We start from the raw sequence: 23,341 nt of genomic DNA, 5'->3' as shown, positions 1-23,341 counted from the left end.
AGAAAGTCCCGGAAGATGCTTCAGTGTGCAGAGTGGGCGCGGGGCGCAGGTGAGGAAGCTCGCGCTCTTTACCTGTAAACAAACAGAGGAAACAGACATGGAGTCGAGCCCCGGGACTCGTTCTAACGGAGAGCCACTTCCAGCACCGCTTCGAAGCCGGTAACGTAACTTCAGGACACCGCGCTCTTAGTTAAATGCTGTATCCGTGCCTTTGTTTGCTGTTCGCGCGGAGTCTCTTTGTTAATTTGCCTCTTTTAAACTTTGTAGCTAATGTCGTGTTGCTGCTTTTGTGGCATTTGTAGTTCATTTCAATTCAGTGTTTTCACTGTACTGCTTTGTGTGAACCGTATGTTGTGCGGCCTCGTATTTCAGCTCTCGGTGTTCTTTTAAATCTGGCCGCCAGCACTTGGTAACATGTTGTGACTGCAAGCTGCTTTGGCAGAGCAGCAGAACACATTCAGTGCCACACCTTCCTATTCATTTATCCGCTTCCTACCATTGTGTGCTCTTATATTTACAATATTTGAATGTCTCTGTTTGCTGGCATCTGACATTTCTTTGTTTTCTTCCCTCCTCTCTGTATCTCACTGATTCTCCCCTTTATTTCCCCCCTCTCTCTCTCCCTCTCCCTCTCTCTTCTCCAAAACCTGCCAGGCAGGGGATCAGTGTTTGATCCAACATCCTGATACACACAGTGTTGCCAGACACTCTGCGCAGAGCTTACACATGTAATCAGGTGGGTCAATCCACTCCCAATCCAGTTGAATCCGCAGGCTGCAAATGAAAACCAGGTCAATTCACCTTTAAATGCTGATAGTTTCTGTCTGATCCTGTCCACAGCATTCCTGCTAGAACTCATCTCTCCTTAGAATTGCTTAACACAAGTCACATGATGTTGATGAGTGTGTGAGTGCACCTATATTTGCCACAATGACTCTGCATTCAGCATGACCAAACTGTATTTACTGCAGCTGTGTTGCACAAGGTGATACGTTTGTGGTTTCCTGCAATGTTGCTGCACGTCTTTAAAAGGCGCTTCAAACTGAAAATGTAGCACAGAGTAAAAATACAATGGTCTCCTTGAGAATTAGATAAAAGTGATCGTCAGTTATTTTTAGTTTTGACAGGTTGTCTTGTCTTCACAGACCACCTCATATTTGCTAAATGATTTTTTTTCTTTGCAGTACAGACTCCTTTTATAGCCTGTTTGGAGCCTTTTACTTGCATGCAGCCTGCATATAAAAATGAATCATGTCAGAACAAAGGTAACTCTTCAGTCTTCTTGTCAGGAGGCATATTTATTTCTCTGCTCTGGAAGTGTCCACTTGGCAATTAGCAATTATTGAAAAGGCAGGCTGGGATGATTTGTTAAATAAATATGAGAGTCTTTTTTATATAAATACCCTTAAAAAATCTTAAGTTTGAAAAGCCTCACATCTTTTTAAAAATACTGGCCGCATTAAAGCTGTAATATTTAAATTTTAAACTATGCTTTTGAGTTAAGCCGCTGTGTTGAGTGATTATCGTTTATGTATCCAGAGAGCTTCATCAAACACACCCCAACCCAGTTTTTTTTTATCTTTGCATTTATTGTACGTTTAGTGATCAGAACAAATGTCATGCAGAGTAAAAAGCAGTAAAGCAATAAACAGGAAGAGATGAGTTAATCTTTTTCATCATCTTGTGTTTCCTCAGGAGCAGCATCATCGTGACGTTCATTTTCAGTAAATATATCTACAGACACTCAGAGGTAAAAATGCGAGGGAGGAATGCTGGACTTGATGGCAACTTGAATACAGTTTTCATTATGCTGTCATGCACACACAAGCGGAGTCATGCACACACATGCTGCAGTGGGTTGTGAATGTAATTATAGACTGCGTCTCAGGTGGAGGGCAGAGGCTGCAGAATTTGCAGCAGAGGGGAGTTGTTTTTGTTAGATAAATGCTGATATCAGGAAGTGGTACATGAGCCAAGCTACGGGAAATGTCACCTACAGTACAGATACTTCACACTCACTGTGTGCTGTATATTTTTTTGCATTTCATGTTGCTGCTAGAAAACTGTTAAATTGAGGTAAATGTGTACTGCAGGGAAGCTGCCTCAACCTTGAGCTTTTGTTGTTTAGTATGATGTTGACTTTAAAGATTAGCGTGTTACCCACGTGGTCTTTAGTTCTTAAAAATAACCCACCTTGGGTAAATGTTGACAGTAAATTCTAAATGGTGTGCTAATAGCATGTGTCACACATTTCTATTAATAAGAATTTTATTGTTTACCAGCATTCACTTTCGTTTCACAAAAGTCTGCTCCAGCTTATTGGAATATTTTCAGCACCAAAAACATTCATGCTCTCAAGCGATTATATCAAAAAGTTGTACACAACTTGAAAAAAGCATTTTCCTTACTATCAGCTGTCAGTCAAAACTGCAAGAACAACATATTTTTTCACTATTATCTCCAAAAACTCTCAAATTTCTGTTTCACGGACTAAATTCTGTTCTTTTAAATGCACTGTATAAATAAACTGATCTGATTTTGTTCTACACAAAACATAGAATTACGTAGAATTGACAGGCAATTGATCTGTGGCTATTTTCATAATGATGTACCTGTTTGACTGTTGCCAAACAATCAGTGTTTCCAGGATTGTCAAATGTAGGAATCTTATCTTGACATTTTATATGACAGTAGCATGGATACCTTTGGACTTTGGACTTTTGGTTGGACAAAACAAGACATTTTATTTATTTATGATTGAAGGTAAGATCCTGAGATTAAAATATTTTTTTCATGGAATACATGGCCAAGAAGACACACTATTATGAAGTTAGAAACGATCCTAAAACCAAATCTAAAAACAGTTGACTCACGGCTAAAGTTAAGCATGTTAAAACAACCAGTAGATTAAAATACACAAAGCAAAATCCAGTTTAGGAACAGCAGTTGCACTTTTCAGTTACACGACTTCTGATATAATACTCCGGTAGCCTGTGGTGTTTAAACAATGCTCAATGTGTCCTAAGGGGTCGAAAGTGTGCCAAAAAAATATCCCTTACACCATATACCACTACCACCAGCCTGAACTGTTGGTACAAGGCACGGTGGATCCATGCTAGCATGTGGTTTACGCCAAATTCTGACCATCTGAATGTCACGGCAGAAATTTAGACTCATTGGACCAGGCAACAACGTTTTCACAATCTTCTGTTGTCCAAATTTGCCGAGGCTGTGCAAATTATAGCCTCGGTTTCCTGTCCTTAGCTGACAGGAGTGGCAACTTGTGTGGTCATCTGCTACTGTAGCCCATCTTCTTCAAGGTTTGGCTTGTTGTGCATTCAGAGATGAACCTCTGTATACCTTGGTTGTAACAAGTTGATATTTGAGTTACTGCCCATTCTCCTCTGACTTGTGGTATCAATGAGGCATTTTTTTCCAAAAGAACTACCGCTCACTGGATATTTTCTCTTTTTTGGGCCGTTCTCTGTAAACACTAGAGACTGTTGAGTGAGAAAACCCCAGTAGATCTGCAGTTTCTGAGATGGATAGATGAGCCCATCTGGCACCAACCATGCCATGTCCAAAGTCAACTAAATCACCTTTGTTTCACATTCTGATGATTGGTTTGCTCTTCAGCAAGACATCTCGACTATGTCTACATGTGTAAATGCACTGAGTTGCTGCCATATGATTGGCTGATGAGATATTTGTGTAAACAAGCAGTTGAACTGGTGTATCTAATAAAGTGGCCAGTAAATGTAGATAACGTCCCTCTTGTCTAAACATATGCCGTATGAGAAACTACTAAATCAGGCCGGTCCTATTTCAGTAATAAAAACTCAGCCAAACCTTCAGTTTTTTGCTAGATGCTTCGTATGTTGTCTGAAAGAAAGCCTGTCATCCACCAAGTACTTGTAGGAAGACTCATGTTTAATTATCATCATCATTTCAATCATTTGAAAGTGATTGTAATGAGCACTATCCACAGTGGTTTGTAGATCACTGTTAATTAATGGGGTAAATAATCAGCAGACTAATTGATAATTACAGTAATTGTAAGTTGTGCAATTGTTATTAATATTAATTTCCGTCCAGTCCTTTGTAGCCTTAAGGTTTTTGTTGTTCAGTCAAGGTGATGCACACAGGAGTTATTCTAGTTTGAACATATGGAAGAAGTTATATTTCAGTATTTGTTTTTGCCGTATGTTTCCATTAAACTGTGCACTATTGCCTACTGAAACTAATGACAGACGCATGTCCTGAGGCAGCGTGTGAGACTGACACATCAGCTGTGGGCGGGTTCTTCGGTGCAAAGTGCTTGTAAAAAGAAAGATAGGAAGAGCCACAGAAACCACATAGAGGAAGCTACTAATGATTCAGCCGACCAGGTGACAAGGCGCCCTCAGCAATGAAGCTTTTGGACTATAATTAGACTAACATGAGGAGGGGACTTCACATAGCACAGTAGGTAGGAGTTTTAGAGAACTGGACCACCTCTGTAAATGCAGACAACAAAGACAATAAGGACTTAGTCACCCTTTGATGGTTTACAGTAAACCTATCCCCACAGCTTTATTACTTCCAGATAGGAAGTCCTAATACCATATTATTACCTCCTCTTTCACAGTCAACCATCTAACCCAGTGGCCAAAAGGACCTGAACCCACTGTCATCCTCAAGTATGGCGAGCCAGGAGCCTGTCAACCCTTCGCATGCTGCATTTGACCTGTTTATCCAAGCCCAGAGTTGTAAGGATGTAAAGCACCACTTTGTTGAGCTCTGCAGGGAACTGGACATCAATCCTAAGGATTTCAGGACCTTCTACACAAAGCTAAAGGAAAGACTGAACTACTGGAAGGCCAAAGCCTTATGGACCAAGCTGGACAAAAGGGCATCTCATGCAGATTACCAGCAAGGAAAAGTCTGCAGCAAAAACAAGGTACTGGCAAACTGAGATCCTTTATTGTATCATATAATGATCTGAAACGTATTGGTTGACTTTAATTGTTCCTTTGGAAATAGTGACGCTGTTTTGTCAGGTAAAGAAACATGTTCCTTTAATTGACAGAGAAACAGGTTGTTACTTTACCTGTTTCACAAGTAAGGGAAAAAAACTTTAGCTTCTATGTTAAAGAGGGATTCCAGCGAACAAATGCAGTGTTCACTTTCTGATTGTCCCTTGACACTAATACTGTTTCAGGGAATTTACTTTAGTGGAAACCACTAAATACCTATAATCATATAGAGGAAAAAATGTCCTATTCAGATACAGTAAATTGTCTGTCACTATCAACTCTCGTCTAAAAATCTCAATTTCAACCAACACATCTCAAATCAAACAACATTTCAGTTCGGCACAGTTGTATAGTTGCTTGTGAATACATGATATATCAATTTTTGTCTCTTCATTATGCAGCATACTTTAGAGGTTTACATGCAAGGTTTAATCCTATGAACGTTAAGTTATTTTAAGGGAGAATTCACTGCCTTTTAAATTCCCGTGTCAGTAAGTATAAGGACTACTCATACATGCTGTATCTTGTTTTCACTCAGCAGGTGAGGCTGTCCGCATGTCCCATCATTTGATACCATAGTATTGCACAATTTATACTAGCTGTTCGATCAATGAAAAAATACTATGAAACTCTTATGTTTATACATGTGTTTCACTATAAAGTACTGGCAGCAAAAATATCTTGTCATAATTTTTCTTGGGGCGACGGTGACAATTGACAGTTTAATAAAGTATGTGCTTAATGCATGTATTTTTTAAATGCAGGGTACATGTACAATAACCTACTTACAGAGTTGCACTGTCTTGATAGCCAAACCAGACAAATGTTTAGGATATAAATAAGGATGCAAAGATTCCCAGGTTTAAATAAAATAGAATTCTATAAAACCTCTGATCCATCACACTTTACACTGGTGGTCCCACAGGAGGGCATGGAAACATTCTGTTTTATCAGACTTTCATCATATCACCTGTGCTGACTGTTCGTCTGATTTCCTTTTTTCTTAGTGTCTTGTGTTGGGTGCTGGTCCTTGCGGACTGAGAACAGCCATTGAACTGTCCCTGCTGGGGGCTCAGGTGGTGGTGTTGGAGAAGAGAGAGGATTTCTCCAGAAACAATGTTCTCCATCTGTGGCCGTTCACCATCTACGACCTCCGCGGGCTCGGAGCCAAAAAGTTCTATGGCAAATTCTGCTCTGGCTCTCTGGATCATATCAGTGAGTGGCTCTGACAGTTACTAGTGAGTGAGAGAACATAAGGGATGTAAAATGGCAAGGAAGAGAAAGGGAAGGGGATTAAATACACTTATTGCATTAACAGAACCCTTACAGGGCCATGCCAACTTATTGAATTAGAGGTTTTGGAGGCTTAGTGCAAAGACAATTGACTACATTTCATTAAGTTCCCAATAGTTTTAGGCCAAAGTGTCATCCACCATCAGATAGGATCTGTAACATTTCAGAAGTGGTCAGAATCAAGCACTTGTCAAACTATTAATTCATACTTTGTCAGTTATAAAGTAGAATGCATTTTCAAATGAAACATTTGCTGCTTTTTTCTGATCTATATCTTAATCTCTTTGTTTTGGTTGAGCAAAACAGTAACACATTTATTTAAAAAAACAATAGACAGATCAATAAACAATTAACATAATCTTCAGTTGCACCCCATTACCTTTGTTGCTTGACTGCATGTATGATATTTTGATAGAAATATGCATGTGTGTTTCCAGGCATTCGTCAGCTGCAGTTGATTCTACTGAAAGTGTCACTTTTGCTCGGGGTCGAGGTGCACACCGGAGTGGAGTACCAGGGCTTGATCGAGCCCTCAGGAGAAAATGGTACTTACATTTAACAGCCATAGTCACCCTCCCCTCTACTTTTGCTGTTGTTGTTTTAATGGATAAGATTTTTGAACCAGCAATACGTAGAGCAGTAAAGTTATTATGAAATCTACTGAGGTGTAGGACACATGAAGTTTGATGTCTTTCTGTCAGGTTGGATGGCCAAACTACAGCCTTGGTCTCATCCTGCTGCAGCCTTCCAGTTTGATGTCTTCATCTCTGCTGGAGGAGGCAGGTTTGTCCCTGATGGTGAGACAAATACCCATGCACGCTTCAATCACTTTGGTTCCATCTGTTGCAATAAGGGGCACAACCCAATTTTGTAAGCCATTACTGTTGCAAATAATCTGAAAACACAAACTTTCCTCAGCAGCCTTTTTCAATATGTGAACTTTCATCAGCCCAGTTTCCTCTTCTTCTTCTTTCCCAAATTCTCAGGTTTCAAGCATAAGGAGCTGAGAGGGAAGCTGGCGATTGGCATTACAGCCAACTTCATTAACGGAAACACAGCTGCTGAGGCCCAAGTAGCTGAGATCAGCGGTGTAGCCCGCATCTATAACCAGAAGTTCTTCCAAGAGCTGCTCACAGAGACGGGTATGAATGCAAATGACATTCATGACAGTCATATTCCTCTGGATAGAGAATAACATCTTGATTTAGAAGTGAAGCAGTTGTATGCTGTTTTGGTATAATGTTGAAAAATTAAAGCAAGAAAAGAGGAAGTCAGTTGCATCAGATTGCCTTGTTTTACTTCATGGCTTGCACTTGGTGAGAACATAAATTGTGAAGTAGAGTCACTGAACCATAACATTTCTAATAACAGCAAGAATGCTTTTGTTTTCATTTCATTTTTCTGCTGTTGTGCCCTGCTGAATGCAGCCCTAAAGGCATAAAATGAGTGTTCACACCGTCAGGTTGGGTTCAGTGTGAAGTGTGAAACGAGCAGCAATGTTGTTAATTTGTGTTCCTATCTCTATTTAATTTCCTGTGTCGTGTTTACTGTGATAAAATCCACCCTTCCCATCTGACCCACTCCACCTTCATTTTAGTGAAATTAAATTTGGGACTTTTATAATTGTGTTTGCCCTGATCACATGCATTTGAACCGCTTTATACTCCACTCTGACCTCTCTGTGCAAATAGCCATAAGCTCCTCCATCCAAGAACTAGTTAAAACAATAGAATAGCACAAGCAAAGAAGCCAACGATATAGGAAGATATCACACTGAGAGAAACTTGTCAGCCCTCATGACTCCCTACTTCTCTCTCTCTCTGCCTTGCTCTCTAACCATTTTCTGTTCCAGGTATTGATTTGGAGAATATTGTCTACTACAGAGACGACACCCACTACTTTGTCATGACTGCCAAAAAGAAGAGCTTGCTGAAGAAGGGGGTCATTAAACAGGTGAGAACAACACATCCATTACCAAGAAAAAGTGTGATTCTTACTGGCACAAGCTGCATCTTTGACCAGTAAAGAAAAAGGAGCAAACCAGATGGATGAAACAGCTCTGCAGGTGCTTCAGTGTGAAGACACAAACTGTCATTCAGCTCTTCTTTTCCTACAGCCTGGGCTCTCAGCTAATGCAGTAAACCAAGTATAAGACATGTCACTGTCAGAAAAGGTGTCACGAGTCATCAGATAGCACGTCTCCCTCCGTCTCTGCAGGACTATGGTGACGCAGAACAGCTGCTGGCTCCTGCAAACGTGGATCACGAGGCTTTGTGTCGCTATGCACATGATGCTGCCTTCTTCTCCACCGGTGGCAAACTGTCTAACCTTGAGTTTGCTCAGAATCATGCTGGCCGACCAGATGTAGCCATGTTCGACTTCACCTGCATGCATCGTGCTGAGAATGCTTCGCTGGTCAGAGAGAGGCGGGGCCAGAAGTTGTTAATGGGTCTGGTTGGAGACTGCCTGGTGGAGGTAGGGGACAAGGCTTGTCATTTCCCCCAGTTCACATTTTTAGACATGCTAGCGGCATGTTTGTAAAATCCTAGTAGCTGCCAAAAATTTTATTCATTCATCTACTTTCACTTTGACATTGTAGAGTCTTTCTTTGGGAAAGTCTTGTCAGAAAGGACAGATTAAACTGACCATAGCTATGTTGAAAAGCAATTAATATGAAACACAATATGAAACACTGACAAGGAGGGTGACTATTTTTTATGTACACTGTACATATCTGATAGCCAGAGGATGAATTCCTCACTCTGTAGCATGAATATCAAATGTTTACTTATCCAGTCAAATATCTCGACATCTTTAACATAGTTTGAAACAAAATGTTAGATAGTGACATAGATGAATTAACTTATGTGAGGGTGAATCTGTGGTATTGAGTGAAATTTTCTTGATGACTGTTTAATAGATTCACATTAAATTTAGTGATCTATGTTTTTAACCAGAAACACCATCAGATCAAAACTGTACATTGTACTACACTAAATGCCCACAAAACTAAGGAAATTTCCATCAGCTATAGCCATGCTTTATTTTAATACTATTTAGCAAATTTTAGCATACCAAACTAAGATACTCTAGCATTTGCATATTAACAACATCATTTTTAGCATATTAACAAGCTGACATGTAGCTCAAAGCAGTCACTAACATTTCTGTAGACTCTTAGTCATGATTACACTAAGATAATGACTGTCTGGAATTTTGATAAGCTCTTATGCAGAACTGCTGTTTCTTTTAACCTCATAAGTTTTTTATGAGTAACAGGCTTCTGAGTAATTACTCACTGTGTGCTCCATTTAACTGTTATACTGTTCTCTGCAGCCTTTCTGGCCTCTGGGTACAGGCATAGCCCGTGGGTTCCTGGCTGCTTTTGACACAGCGTGGATGGTGAGGAGCTGGGGTAAAGGGGTCCCACATCTCAAGGTCCTGGCTGAGCGGTAAGTAAATAGGAAAAACAAAAGGTTAAATTCATCAGGGCTCCAGAGAACTTTTTCACTGGTAGCACCGGAGTGACCAACTTTTTCATTTGGTCGCACCTCCCACCTTGTCACAGGCAAAACACATCACTTGCTGAACATTTTCTTATCGACAGACACTACAATTTACCAAAGTTCCCTAAACGCCCCACATTGCAGACTGTGGTAGCTGCTGCTTGGTGACTGCGGTGCTCAAACAGGTGTGTGACCAAAAATTATCTTGAAAAGAGTTAAGTTAGGACATTCTAATGTCCGATTTGTCCTAGATGAAACCGAACAATTTTTTCTACACAAACATCTTTTCTGTGAGCACCGCATGTAAATGCGCTCCGCATTTCATGTGAAGACCGCATTATTAAATGTAAATACCGCAGTGCACTAAAGTTATAAAACTACTACTATCCACCACTATGGTTGATACAGTTGCTGTCTGTGCCAGTTAGAACACCAGTACAGCTTAATGAAATCATGCAACTATGTGAAATTTAAACTGACACATTCGCAAAAAATGGTTGCAAATTTGGCCATTTTGGTCACAGTCTGGAGCCCTGTCCATATCCTGAGAAACTCACTTCACTTCCAGATGCAGTTTTTTTTTGTTTCTATGCTACTTGCTGGATTTGTCACGTTTGCATTGACAGTTTGTTCATCTTTAGTTTCACATGCACAGTGAAAGCAACAGGTTTATTTTACATATTAATGGTTGGCAGAGAATGCACTAAATAAATTACTGAAATATAGTGCTAGAAGTCATCAGCATGTCTGTGTGTCTCATCATCAGTAACAACCCCCCATCCTGTGATAATTAGCATGATGGATTGTTGTTTTGATTACATAGGCATAAAAGTTATTCCAGTGTGATTCCTTGATGTGACAAGAATAAAATAATGGGGCTAAAATGTGGCAGTTTTAAACCCAAGACAAGACTGTGATCACAATCTCATTTTCATTAAACTTTTAAATCTGTGGTGGGAAGCGTCATATTATACAGAATAAAAGGTCGAGTACCTCTAGTAAAACATTGGTTCTATTTTTAAATAAAGTTTAAACTAAGAGAGTGCACCTGCAGATTACTTTAAACACAGACAACTTATAGTTTTCACTTTTTTGTATTGCTGCTACTCTTGATTGGTTTTGAATTTTGCTTGGCTCTGATTTGTCTCTGCTTTAATTTCTTCACAAATGTGCAGAGAAAGTATCTACCAGCTCCTGTCCCAAACCACACCAGAAAACACCAGCAAAAACTATGCTCAATGCAGCATCGACCCCAAAACACGGTACCAGAGAGTCAACCTCTCCTCCATCCAGGCACACCAGGTCAGCCTGTTATCCTTTATTTACTCAACAGAGACTGGAAACAGAGTCCCTTTAATCATCATGAAGGTTATTCAGAAAGGTAGATTTCAGTGTAAAGCAGTGAGAGTGAACAAGATAAATGTTGGTCTGAATTCTACATGAAGACACAGCTTCTAATGCTTCTCAGCTATGAACCTAGGAGGTGATTTCCACACAGTGTAACAGTTATTGGGCCTTGAATGGCTTATTATACATAACAAAACTGCAAAGATTGTGTTAAACAGGATCTTAAGATGAATTGTAAAAGAATCTCTGAGAGCTAAACTTCAATGGATTTATTTAGTGTGTGATCTCTGAAAAAATACAATAATCTACCTTTCACTCACGTAGGTGCAGCACCTCTATGATGTTGATAAATCCTATCCAGCAAGTAAGAAACAGAAGGACAGATGGCCTACCATGCGTCAAGGTCAGCTGCTCCTCTGTACTTCCTGCACAAAGATTATTGTGGTTTATCTTTCACTTTCAGCTGCAAAAAATAAACCAGAAAACACTTTGTGGCCAGAATTACAGATGAATGTTTTTAAGCCCACAAATGAATATAAAGCATCATCTTACTAATTGTCTGTGTTTGGTTCCTCAGACTCAGTTAGCGGTTCTGAAGAGTTGCTGAAATGGTGCCAGAAACACACAACAGGTTATGAGAATGTGAATGTAAAAGATTTTAGCCAATCCTGGCGCTCTGGGCTGGCTCTGTGTGCTTTGATCCACCACTTCAGACCTCAGCTCATGTGAGTCATCTCCTCAGCAGTAGCTTGGTTTTGATCTGGCATCAAATTTAATGATTCTTAATGACTATTTGACCCAGTTCTTTGAATAATATACGCTTTGCATTTCACACATTTTACCAAATAACTGGTCATCTTCTCTAAGAAGTAATCTCTGTTATTACTGTAAAGTGATCCTGCTTTCTCCTTCCTCCCAAGTGACATGTCTTCCCTGGATGAGTCCAGTAGTGCCCACAACAACCAACTGGCCTTCAGTATCCTAGAGAAGGAGCTGGGCATCCCACCTGTTATGTCCCCCAGCGACCTGGCCGACACTGGTCAGATTGACAAGTTATCCATGGTCCTCTACCTCACCCAGATCCAGAAAGCTTTTACGGTGCTGGCAAAAGGTAAAAGTTTATTGTGTGCACAGGTAAAAAGGAAAGTCGACCAAGGTCAAATTTGAAAGACAAAAATCACTTTGCAGTATTCATTAAATGCCCATTATAGTGGTATTTTTCTAATCTAATATAGCTATTAGTGCCAGCAGCATCAATCTTACATAACTTGGTTGCTAAGACACTGCACAGCATTAGCATCACCTTAAAAGGGTCAGGTGTCCTCCCACTGAAACATGTTCAGTGTGGAGAAATGATCAAACCAGTACTGTCTCTTTAAGAGCATATTACCCAGAATTCATTGGGCTTTAAGTGGCTAGTGCTGTGCTCAGAGCCAGCCTCTACTGGTTGTGCTGCACTTCTGCACTAAGCCAGACCAGCAGCAGACAGAGCAAACAGTCACGGTGTGGAGCTGGATTATCAGGCTCTGACGGGAGGTAGTGTCTCTTGAAGGAGATCTGCTATTCCTGCTCTGAAAGGAGGATTGTTGCAGAGGTATTTTTTGGGATCTTTTTAACATGAGGAGTTCATGCAGTGTAGATGTGAGCCCAGCTTTTGGAGGCAGTGAATGAGCTGAAGTGGGTGTGATATACGCGCTCTGTGCCTCTGATGCTGTGCTGCTCAGCTTGGATCCGCTGACTGATGTGCAGGCAGGAGGGAGCTGTCAATCTCCAGTAACCTTATCTGAATGATGAAAGAGTGGGAGTGATAGTCACAGCTGGAGCTGAGGAGTTTTTCTGTAGATTGACAAGTTAAATTCAACTGCTGCTGTGACGCTACAGAAAATTCAGACATTCTTCATATTTCTGACAGAACTGAACATAAAAAGCTTTACTTTGACGATTTTAGAAAAGGTGCAGTCAGAATATTTTAAGCAGCTTTAGGAAAAGCTCCAAGTAGGCCAACAGTAACATTCAGGTATCTTTAGAATTGCAGTCTAGTCTAACAGGAAGATCCACTGAATCTGGTGTGTGTCCCTCTCTGACGTTTTGCTTTCTTTCATTTTCTGTTGGCAACAGAACCTGCAGGCTTCCTGCCATCATCCAAGCCTCTGACTCTCTCCCAGACACATTCAGCTGTCTTTTTCCTGAGCAAGCTGAAGCACAACTCTCTGCAAAGACGCAAGGTACGCCCACTGTGACTAGAGTTCACTGTTGACACAGCATGGAGAAATGTTTGATAATGATATTTTCAAACACCCTGGCTTGTTGGCTGGAGTTCACGTCGAGGCCTTCAGTCTGTGTTACTGTGTTATCAGTGGCTCAAATGTCTGTTTTGTCTGTTATTCCCCTTATGTCAAGGCAAAATGTTAGATGCTCTTTCAAAGATAGTGGTTTCCACTTGGATGATTTAATCATGTGTGTGATTGTTCTCCACTTAATCAACAAAAATAGGTCTCATGGTAGTTATCCTTATTTTCTCTGCAGGAAAAGCTGGCATCTGAGAAACAGGGCACAGAAATAAAGACCAGGATGGGAGATGAGGACAGTGTGGGTTTATCATGCTAATCACACCAATTCTTTATCACTTATCAATGCAAATCTAAAAAGAAACATCATTTGCCAATGTTGTTTGTTGACTGTGCCTCCTGGCCTTTTCTGCAGACGCTGGTGCCTCCTGTGTCCCCTGCACTCAGTCCTACGCCTGCTCTTTCTCCTGAGCCTGAGCCTGGCACTACCGTTTTGATGACGAACAGCGATGAATGTTACTTCTGCGGTCAAAGGGTTTATGTCCTGGAGCGCATCAGCGCTGAGGGCAAGTTCTTCCATCGGAGCTGCTTCACCTGCCATCGGTGCGGCATCACACTCAGACTAGGAGGATACACCTTCGACCAGAATACAGGTGAGTGCTGTCAGAAAATAATCACATGTATGCAGTACCTAATGGGACACAAACAGCCATTCAATATGTTGCAATTGTCTCTTTTGTTATGTTTAGTTTTTGCAGCTTCTTGTTTGTTAATCTATCAGTCTGCCATGGAAGTGCTGTATTATTGAGTATAAAGTGCTTGTAATTATTGTTTTAACAGCCATTGTACCTGTGGTATGATGTATTCTCTTAAAGCCAGAATAAGCTACAAGTGAAGCGCGACTTATTTATTTATTGATTTGTATTATTAATAATTTGCACAGAGACCCTTTTTTTTAAGGGGTCTACATTCTGACTGAAAGGAGATTAATTATTTAAGAAAGCAGCAGGGTTTTTCCTCTTAGCACGTCAACATTCACTCATCTCTGATTTCGCCTTTTATTGTTTTCCTCTGTGATTTCTCCACAGGGAGATTTTACTGTGAGCTGCACTCGGAGGAGATGGAGCTGGCAAATGGGGCTGAAACATCTTGTAAGGTGGGTCACTGAACAGAACAGATGTAAACCATTCTGTTGCTTGCTACTGATGACTCCAGCCTCCATGCTGAATCCTTGTATTCATTATGCTCTAGTTGCACAGTCTTGTGTTGCATCATGCATCTGGTGCCTAGTTCAGTGTCAGCAGGCTGACTCAATCGGAGCAATGATGAGGACGTTTGTTTCAAAATATATGCAGTCTATGGGCTATTTCATCTTAAGCATTAGTTTTTATTTCTTTTATGCATTTCCACTAACATTTTTTGAAATTTTTATCCCATTTCTGTCTCTAGGATAACAAAGAAAATGATAATGGGACAAATGAAGAGAATGGGCTTTCTAGTGATGAATATACACTGTCTCCATCGGATGAGGAGTATGAGCACACTCTTGACTGTGGCCCCATTACTCATACACAATCATATAAATCTGAACAGGACCAGGCTATACGTGGATCCAAAGAAGATCCTCAAGAACCACATACATCAGAAACTCCTTCATCTAAAACTGAGGTAGAAGCACCAAATGAGGAGGACACAGAAGAAATTTCTTCGTCAGTGTCCTATCCGGTTCCAAAGCCACGTCTTTCTCGGCAGACCACACCCACCCATCAGCCCTCTCCCCCGGTAGCAAAACCTCGCACAGTCCACTGTTTTGATCCCTCCACTCCAGAAAAACATTCACCGCCAGCTTCTACAAAGGAGATCTCTAAAGCAGGACCAGACTCCCGTCCTAAACAATCGTTGCGAAAGCTTCAGTTAACCGATGAGGAGAAAAGCCTGCTGGTGAATCTTCAAAGTTTCAGTGCAGACTCAGACTCGGAGACCCCTGGTGGATCCTCCTCCTGTTCCTCTTCCTCAGCGAATGCAGGAGGTCCTGCCAAACCAGAGGGCCTGGATGGGCAAGAGGAGGAGGGCTACTGGAGCGGGAGCACTGCAGGCCACATGCGGGGGAAGAGGAATCGACGCTGCTACAGGAGAAAAGAGATGCCAAGCGGGCAGACCAGAGTACGATCCAAGTTTTCCCCCTGGAATCTGTCTTCCCCGAGAATCAGCAGAGACACCCGGCTCAGTGTCCACATTAATCATCCAGGCAGAGTGGGTAAGTTGAACTTCGTTTTTAATCTTTTGAAAATGGTTCCAGGCGAAAACTTATGCTGTTGTGTTTTTGAATTCTTGGTCAGTCTGGGTTTCCTGTTCTACCTTTTCACCACAGAAACAACATTCAGACAAGTTCACAGCGCCTCAGAAGAGGGGGTTGATGGAGATGATGACGACGATGATGACGATGACGATGATATGTTTGAACGAGATGACATTGACTTATTTGATGAGAAAGTAAGGAGGAGAGTGGAGATGTTTTCATTTTGCATGACATTGAGATTCTAAATTTTTCAGCAGCACACTCACATTAACATCACTTATTTTTAGTTTCAGAAAATGCCATCCGACCCTGTTGAGGCTGAGAAACTGGAGCTGATGAAGATGAGGACGCTGGAGCGGCGGGCAAAGATGAGCGAATTACAACGATTTCGGAAAGCTCAGGTCAGTGTTGCAAATTTTTTTGTTGAGTTCAGGTACGCTTTAATTGTTGTTAAATTTGTCAACACACTTCCAAAAAAGAGTAGAAATTGCTTTGGTTTTCAAGATGTCTGTTATTCACGTTGTAAACATTTCACTTATTACTCATCGCTTTGAAGCTGACAGTTGGTTCAGGCTCAAATTTCCCACTGCAAATGTTCCTGAGTGAAACTGGCTAGCCTACGCTTTAACTGTGACAATTAACCCACATTTAGTTTCTTTTCATTCACACATAATACAGTTTATACGGTGCCTATATAAAGTATTCAACCCCTTTGGAACATTTACATTTTTGTTTGTTTTTCAGTTCAGTGTCAGTTTAATTTAGCTTTTCTTGACAAAAAAAGTACAAAAGACTCTTTCATGTCAAAGTGAAAACATATTTCTTCAAAGTAATGTCAATTAATTAAAAATATTAAATGTAAAATAAGTGATTTTGCAGCCCTTAGACAGGCACAGATCCATGCATGTCATATTCTTTACATATCTTAGTGAAGGATTTAACTGTATTCAGTGACTTCTGATTCACCAGTGAATGCACCTCTACGTGTCTTTGTACTACAATCACTTTAAACACATTCACTGCACTCAAATGGTCTCCATTTCACTACATGTATGGCTCTGGCACCAGTTGGCTTCATTTGTGTCATATTGAGTCACATTAATGGGAGCGAATACTCATGCAATCACCTATTTGCCATTTTATATTTTTAATTATTTGACATTACTTTATATCTGTTGTCATGCTGACATTAAAGTCTTTTTTTGTAAAAATAAGTAAAGACATATTTAACTGACCATGATAATGTTGAAAAGCACAGCAGAACATTTCCAAATGGGTGAATGCTTTTTATAGGCCTTATATCTCAAAGTCAGAATTTTTGGACAAAACTGATGTGACGTTTGAGTTGTGAGTGCAGTTGTGCAGTTCAGCCTTGTTGGAAACGAAGAGCAATGACAAGCTGGTCTAACATTTTAATGTGTTTGAAGTGGTGGGAACCAAATCCATCGTTTGTGATAATCATCTGGGGAACTCTGTGATATGTCATATGCACATCAGTTCTATCCTACACACCCATTGATAGTTCTCTAAACCACGACGCCTGAAAGTTCAGATTAGATTAAGTCACTGCCCACCCAACAGTTCTGTTGCCTGATGTTGCTTTTTGTCACATCATTGCTGGTCTCTGCCCATTGATTGTTTCTTGTTTGTCCGTTCTTGGTTGATTTGGCAATGCCTGTGGTTACCAGGGTAAGAAATGAATGGGTAAATAAAACTGCAAACACTCCTGTGGAGATGCTTTGTTAGAAATGAAACAGAATAGCAGCTCAATTATCAGCTTGCAGAGAAGCCAAACAAGCTCATAGTTCTTAAATGAGGACGTCTGTCAATAACTGGCCTTTTTCCATCGTGTCATGAGCAGCTGCGATCTGATTTCATGCTGCACAAGACAAGAGCAGTTTTCTGAACAACAGTAGTGCTCAGTAATGAAAGCAGTCCTCCATCTAACAACTTACTGTGGCTGCTTCTCCCTGCTCGATTGCTGCCTTGCAAAAAATGGAAATGAACAGCTGACAAATCATTGCCATAGATGACATCTCGTAAAGTGTAAAAATTAAAAGTAAGAATAAAATGATGCAGCACTAAGGATTACATATCCTATTGTTTACTGTTAACCCCTCATTTGTTTGAAGATGTATTAAATGAACTTTGAATTTCATAAAAAAAATCATCAAAATTGAATTTGATTTAAATGATAATCACTAACTAGATGTTTTTGTTTAAAAATTGTTCATATGTCTGTGGTTCACAGTCCATCCAGCGAAGACTGGAGGAGATTGAGGTGACTTTCAAAGACCTGGAAGACAAAGGTGTAGTTTTGGAGCGAAGTCTGCGAGGAGAGGCTGGTAAGAAACAAATGTTAACCAGCAGACCAATCGTTTTCAATATATCATGTATGGAGATTTGTTGTTCTTAATTTTATTAGATTTGACTTGAAAAATATCCAAGTTTTTATGACTGGAATCATTTAAATTGATTTTCACACAGATTTTATGCTTGTTTCATGCTGGAAGATGTTGACTTGTGTAGTTTACAGTAAAGAAGCTTCTAGTACTTCAAACTGAGGAGGAGAAATGTAGCGAACATCCAAATGAGCTGTTACTGATTTTTATTTTTTTAATATGGTGTGGCTCCTTTAAAATTAGATTTTTACTAAATGTATTTTTTTTTTAAATTTATGTCAGTGGGGATAGAACTTCTAATTTTCTAAGTCAAATGAATTCTCATGTGTTGGTGTTCAAGCATTGAGGCTCTCAGACACTTACTCACATGGCTGTTGTGTCAGATGCAACAAATACATCTTGTTCCTCATTACTGTCTATAAATTCCATATAAATGTATCTTCCTCTTTTTGAAAAAGATAAAATTACTATCACGCACAGATATCCAAACACTATAATGTTCCACTTCCAGACAGTGGCGGTTCTCCTGATACGATCGAACAGTGGATCCAGCTGGTCCATGAGAAGAACGCATTGGTTTCTGAGGAGTCGGAGCTCATGGTGGCGTAAGTTTATAGCGGCTCACTCATAGTGATGCACAGTAAAAGCCTGTGCAGTCACACCACAAGTACAACACAGCTTTTGTTCAAAGTAGAAGTGACGTCGTAGCCACAGGGTCCGTACCAGCAGACTTCCACCTCAAAACACTGTGGCGACTATATATTCTCACTGTGGCAGCACTCAGACTTCTTCACAAGTCATATGTTCTATCATGACCTGCAGCTATAGTGGGACGTGCTGTTGATATGACTCAGCTGATGTTTTCTCTCAGGTCTCGCCAGCTGGAGCTCGAAGACAAGCAGAGCGCCTTAGAGTTGGAGCTCAGGAAATACATGGAGATGAAAGGTGTGTATTTGGTGTGCACAGAAACACACACTGTTCACACAGGTTTTGATGTTCTTAACAGAACAACCCAACTTGTAAACAAGCACCATAGTGTTTAACCAAGGCCTGTAGTGCAGTACACATTTTCTCCACTAATTATAGCATTAGAGCCATGTCCTTTAGTTCTGCTACCCCCATCACATTCACCCAACTCTGCATACAGTGCATTTTCTGCATTTTGCAATATTCTGTCAAAGCCCAAATGTGTTAGTTTGTGGAAATAAACAAAGTGCACATCATATGATGTATAGTAATTATAATGCTAGGCTGCTAGTAGTATTAATGTTGCTAAGCTAACAACTTCCTTAAAGTGCTTTAATAGAGTTTCTTTCAGAATTTTACTCCTTAAACAACAGGTTCAATTCATTAAAAATATTATTAGTTGCTGCATTGGTTTAATATGTCCAAACAGGCCACAAAGACATACCTTCTTAAAGTGATTTCAGTGAAAAAAAAATCCTCCTGCTGTGCTCAAATACATTTTATTTCATTTCTTCAGGAAGGTTCCACTGAGATGTCAGATCTCTCTTTCCGGGCCAGACGGCACCACATGACATTTCACATAAAAAACTGTTTCACGTCATAGAACAAGGAAAATATTAGTAAATGAAGGGAGACGTACAGGTCATAGTGATCTCTGTAACGCATTCCACCTTAAGTCAAGTTTTACCTTTCAAATGTAGTTCATATGAGGTTCAGCAGTTTATAAAATGTCCACTTGATTTGACTAATTTCAAAGTTAAATTACCTCCTTGTGACTCCACAGACAGTGTTTCTGTTGCCTTTTGATTTCAGTCAATCTGCTAAAGCCTTGTGTCAGATTTGAGCACCGTGTTCCTGATTGTTTCATTTTCTTTTTGTGGTCAGCGTGGACAGTAGGAATAATTAAAGAGGCGACCTTCTTTACCTTCTAGTTTTTATAATCTGGGGTTAAATTTGAGGGAATGCTGGGGTTTAGCTGTCCTGTCCAGACCACCATGTTGGTGCCCAGAAAGGGTGTTGATAGAGTTCATCTAGCACAGTTAGAGCCCAACATGTCCAGATTATGAAATAATGAAACATCTTTGGCAGTTACAAGAAGCTTTGTGTGAGATATAAAGATTAAATTATAAATTCTGTATCATGTATACATCTATTTATATTGACCAGTTAATTTATGGGATGTCCATCAGAGCAGATGTTCGAAAAAAAAAAAAAACCTGCAGTTGCACGTATTGCTTTGACACACATTGCTTTGACACTGTTTTAAAGTAGACTTGAGAAAATTTGACCTTCTCCTTTCAAACCTTACAAAAAGCTGAACTGCAGGAGTTTCTGGTGACTAATTAATGGAGGGTTGCTGCTGTGGGGTAAATAATTTCCTGACGAGTAAAAACAAGTATGTCCAGGAAACTTTCCCAGCATGACTAGTCTGAAAAAGATTCATGTTATAATGAAATCTTTTTTGCAAAAACAGAAGTTAGACATGATGGGGTCCTCTTACATTCAACCTGTACTGTATCATGTCCTCATTATTCCTCAAGTTAGACTGAGAATCGACTTATAGAATGTAATTTAGACTTGAGCTGCGTTCCAAATCACATACTTGTCCTTTTTACCCTTTACTGTGTACTACAGTTGCCCTTGCAAAGTTCATAATGTTACATGCAGTATGTATACAATTGGGACATACTACTTCGTTATGATATTTCACCTTAAACTTCTGTTCTGCGATGAACTGGCTCAATCTTGTTGTTACTCACACGAGACACTGTGACATATGTGATGAACTCTGCAGAGTGTTTTGGATCCAAATGGCCAGAAAAGCATGCTCCCTTCCATACTCCAAAATCCAACTGGATGTAGTAAGACAGCCTTGTATTTTTGGCAAAATTTCTTTTGGCGTACAGTGGGACAAAGTAAATCTTTTTCTGGCCTACTAGTATGCTAGTGTGGATGTGGTGCCAGAAAAAAAATATGTTAATAATGGTACAATACTGTAACATTCAGAAACTCAAAAAAAATTATGGCAAATATCTGTTTAAAAAAAAAAAAAAGAGACATTTTTAGCCAATTTAAATACAGTAAAATAGTGTAATTTTACAATCAAATGTAGAAGAATGAATTATCATTTGTGAAAAATTTGATGTGATGGTTAGACACAAATTGCCTTGTATTTCTAAGGTTGTCACATAAATTACTACCCTTTTTTCTGGGATTTTTACTAGTTACCTGTAAATTAGCAAAATTGGTAAAATCTGTAAAATAACACTAAACTGTTCATTCATATTTTTTTCACTGTTGAGATGTTCATTTTTACAGTGGATGTGTCTTCATTTGTAGTGTTCCTTTGTGCTATATTAGTGTTCAGTTGTAATTTAATTTTTAATTTGAAGTGTGCTTGTGTTTTTGTCTGGCAGACAAGACAGCAGAGCAGCAGGCGGAAGAAGAGCGGGTTCTGCAGCAGATGATCGAGGTCGTGGACATGAGGGACTCTTTGGTGTCATTTCTGGAAGAGAAGAGGCTGAAGGAGATAAGCGAGGAGCAGGAGGCTTTCTCCATCATGGAGGCCAAACGGCACTCAAAGGCAGGATCTCAGGTTCACTGGGCGTGAGGCTGTCATGCATACATATACTCAGTATGAGCCTCTGTGAGCTGTACACGGGATTCTTTCACATCTGCCGCGTGTGAGATTCGCTGCTTTTAGACTTGGAACCTGAAACTTAAATTTGCAAAGCCAAAGATGATACGACATCGTTGTGAAAGGTAACCCACTACAAGTCGTCCCTCAGCGAATAGGATTAAGTTCAGGCTTATGGGCCGGGGGCTGAATGAACGTCATTTGCAATCTGCCCCCTAGAGGGAGACATAAGCCTTGAGATCTGACTCTTTTGAGTTGATGCATCCTACAACTCTGCAGCTAAGACAGCCTGCCACCATAGTGGGGTGATAACAACACACCATGTATGAAAAATGATCTGTAGTATCTGCTGTACTATTGAACAACCACCACACAGCAGATAATCATTACCCAGTCTGGGACTTGGCCTGGTTTTGTGTCAGAAGCGTGACATGAGTGCAAAGCCAAGACAATACAGAATACAATTACACTGGTGAGAAACCAGCAATAGCTGCTTCTGAATAGATCTAGGTTGAAAATACAGGACAAATACATGTTTTTGAAAATAGTTGGATGTTTATATTGATTTTAATTGTGTCATCACGGACAAGTGCTACACATAACACATTAATATACATAACCTGATTCTATCTTTAGTATTTGTGTGCTGAATATAAATATGATGGAGGTTTAAAAAAACTAAGAGGAATTTGAAATATTAGACTAATTAAAATTCTGTTGTTCGTTCTTTGTTTTCTTTTTATCCAGCTGTCATTTCTGAATGTTATTGAATTTTGTAGCACTCCCTGCTGTTCACCACGTCCCTTCCTGATAGCACAGTTGGATAGCTAATCTCAGGGGTTGATCATTCAGTCCTCTGAGAATCAGAGTTACAATTTTCACTGATGGCCTTCAACTGTCAGCTGCTCTTTAAGTGGTGTATTATTGGAACACGGGGGATTTGAGGTGAATGAAAAACAGATTAAAATGGACCGGCTCGTCTATTTATAAATACCATCATTTATCATTTGCAGGTGTTCCTATTCATGTGCTGGCTGAATAGTCAGAATCAAGGCAAAGAACAATCTGTTGTCAGTGAAAAGGAGCCTTATATATTCATTGTCCTGCTGCCATTTTGTGCCACCTGGACAACACTTCACAGTATATCAAATAAAGATCATGCACTTTGATGTTTTAGTTTTTGTGTTTTTGGCAGTGTATTAAAGTCCTCAGCGGTGGAACTAATAGATGCTTGATCCTCTAAGGTGTTTTATGGTACCATAACCTCAGCTAAATGCTGTAGTTCTCTAAAATATGAAAGGCTTGACTGCCCCTGCTATCCTACCTCCTAACCACTAGGGTGCACACTTGGCCTCTAGATTAAAAGTTGACACGAGATCTAAACACTGGAAAAACGCTTCATCTTACACAGGTGACAAAAGTATTACCATTGGTTATATTAGTAAATTTCTGCTTTTTTCTACTTTTAGTAATATAATAATGTAAAAATACTCAGTTACAAATTTTGGTTTAATAATTTTACTTAAATAAGTTATCAGAAATATTGTCACCTCCTCAGTACTTGTTTTGAGTGTTGTTATTTTTGAG

General features: G+C 39.9%; 1 protein-coding gene across 5 annotated transcripts; it reads left to right on the top strand.

The window, feature by feature from the left end:
- Positions 1-22,923, top strand: mical1 (microtubule associated monooxygenase, calponin and LIM domain containing 1). 5 transcript variants are annotated; one of them, XM_023266706.3, is made up of 27 exons: positions 1-159; positions 655-736; positions 1,190-1,265; positions 1,696-1,750; positions 4,628-4,939; positions 6,023-6,230; positions 6,746-6,853; positions 7,010-7,105; positions 7,295-7,450; positions 8,161-8,261; positions 8,526-8,783; positions 9,645-9,760; positions 10,990-11,116; positions 11,486-11,564; positions 11,739-11,886; positions 12,082-12,272; positions 13,280-13,386; positions 13,688-13,750; positions 13,865-14,102; positions 14,538-14,605; positions 14,899-15,706; positions 15,821-15,942; positions 16,036-16,149; positions 18,000-18,093; positions 18,662-18,755; positions 19,022-19,095; positions 21,534-22,923. In XM_023266706.3, exons 5-27 carry the CDS (start codon positions 4,682-4,684, stop codon positions 21,725-21,727), a joined length of 3,822 nt encoding a protein of 1,273 aa, XP_023122474.2. In that variant the 5' UTR covers positions 1-159; positions 655-736; positions 1,190-1,265; positions 1,696-1,750; positions 4,628-4,681; the 3' UTR covers positions 21,728-22,923. The 5 variants fall into 5 exon arrangements, with proteins under 5 accessions (XP_023122474.2, XP_023122472.2, XP_023122473.2 ...); XM_023266704.3 differs by having other exon boundaries at positions 1,185-1,265; XM_023266705.3 differs by lacking the exon at positions 1,190-1,265.
- The last annotated feature ends 418 nt before the right edge of the window (positions 22,924-23,341 follow it).

Source organism: Amphiprion ocellaris, chromosome 8, assembly GCF_022539595.1.
Source record: "Amphiprion ocellaris isolate individual 3 ecotype Okinawa chromosome 8, ASM2253959v1, whole genome shotgun sequence".
In the NCBI taxonomy this organism is placed as follows: Eukaryota; Metazoa; Chordata; class Actinopteri; family Pomacentridae; genus Amphiprion; species Amphiprion ocellaris.
The sequence above is the reverse complement of the archived record's forward strand: the minus strand, read 5'-3'. Positions and strand labels throughout refer to the sequence as shown.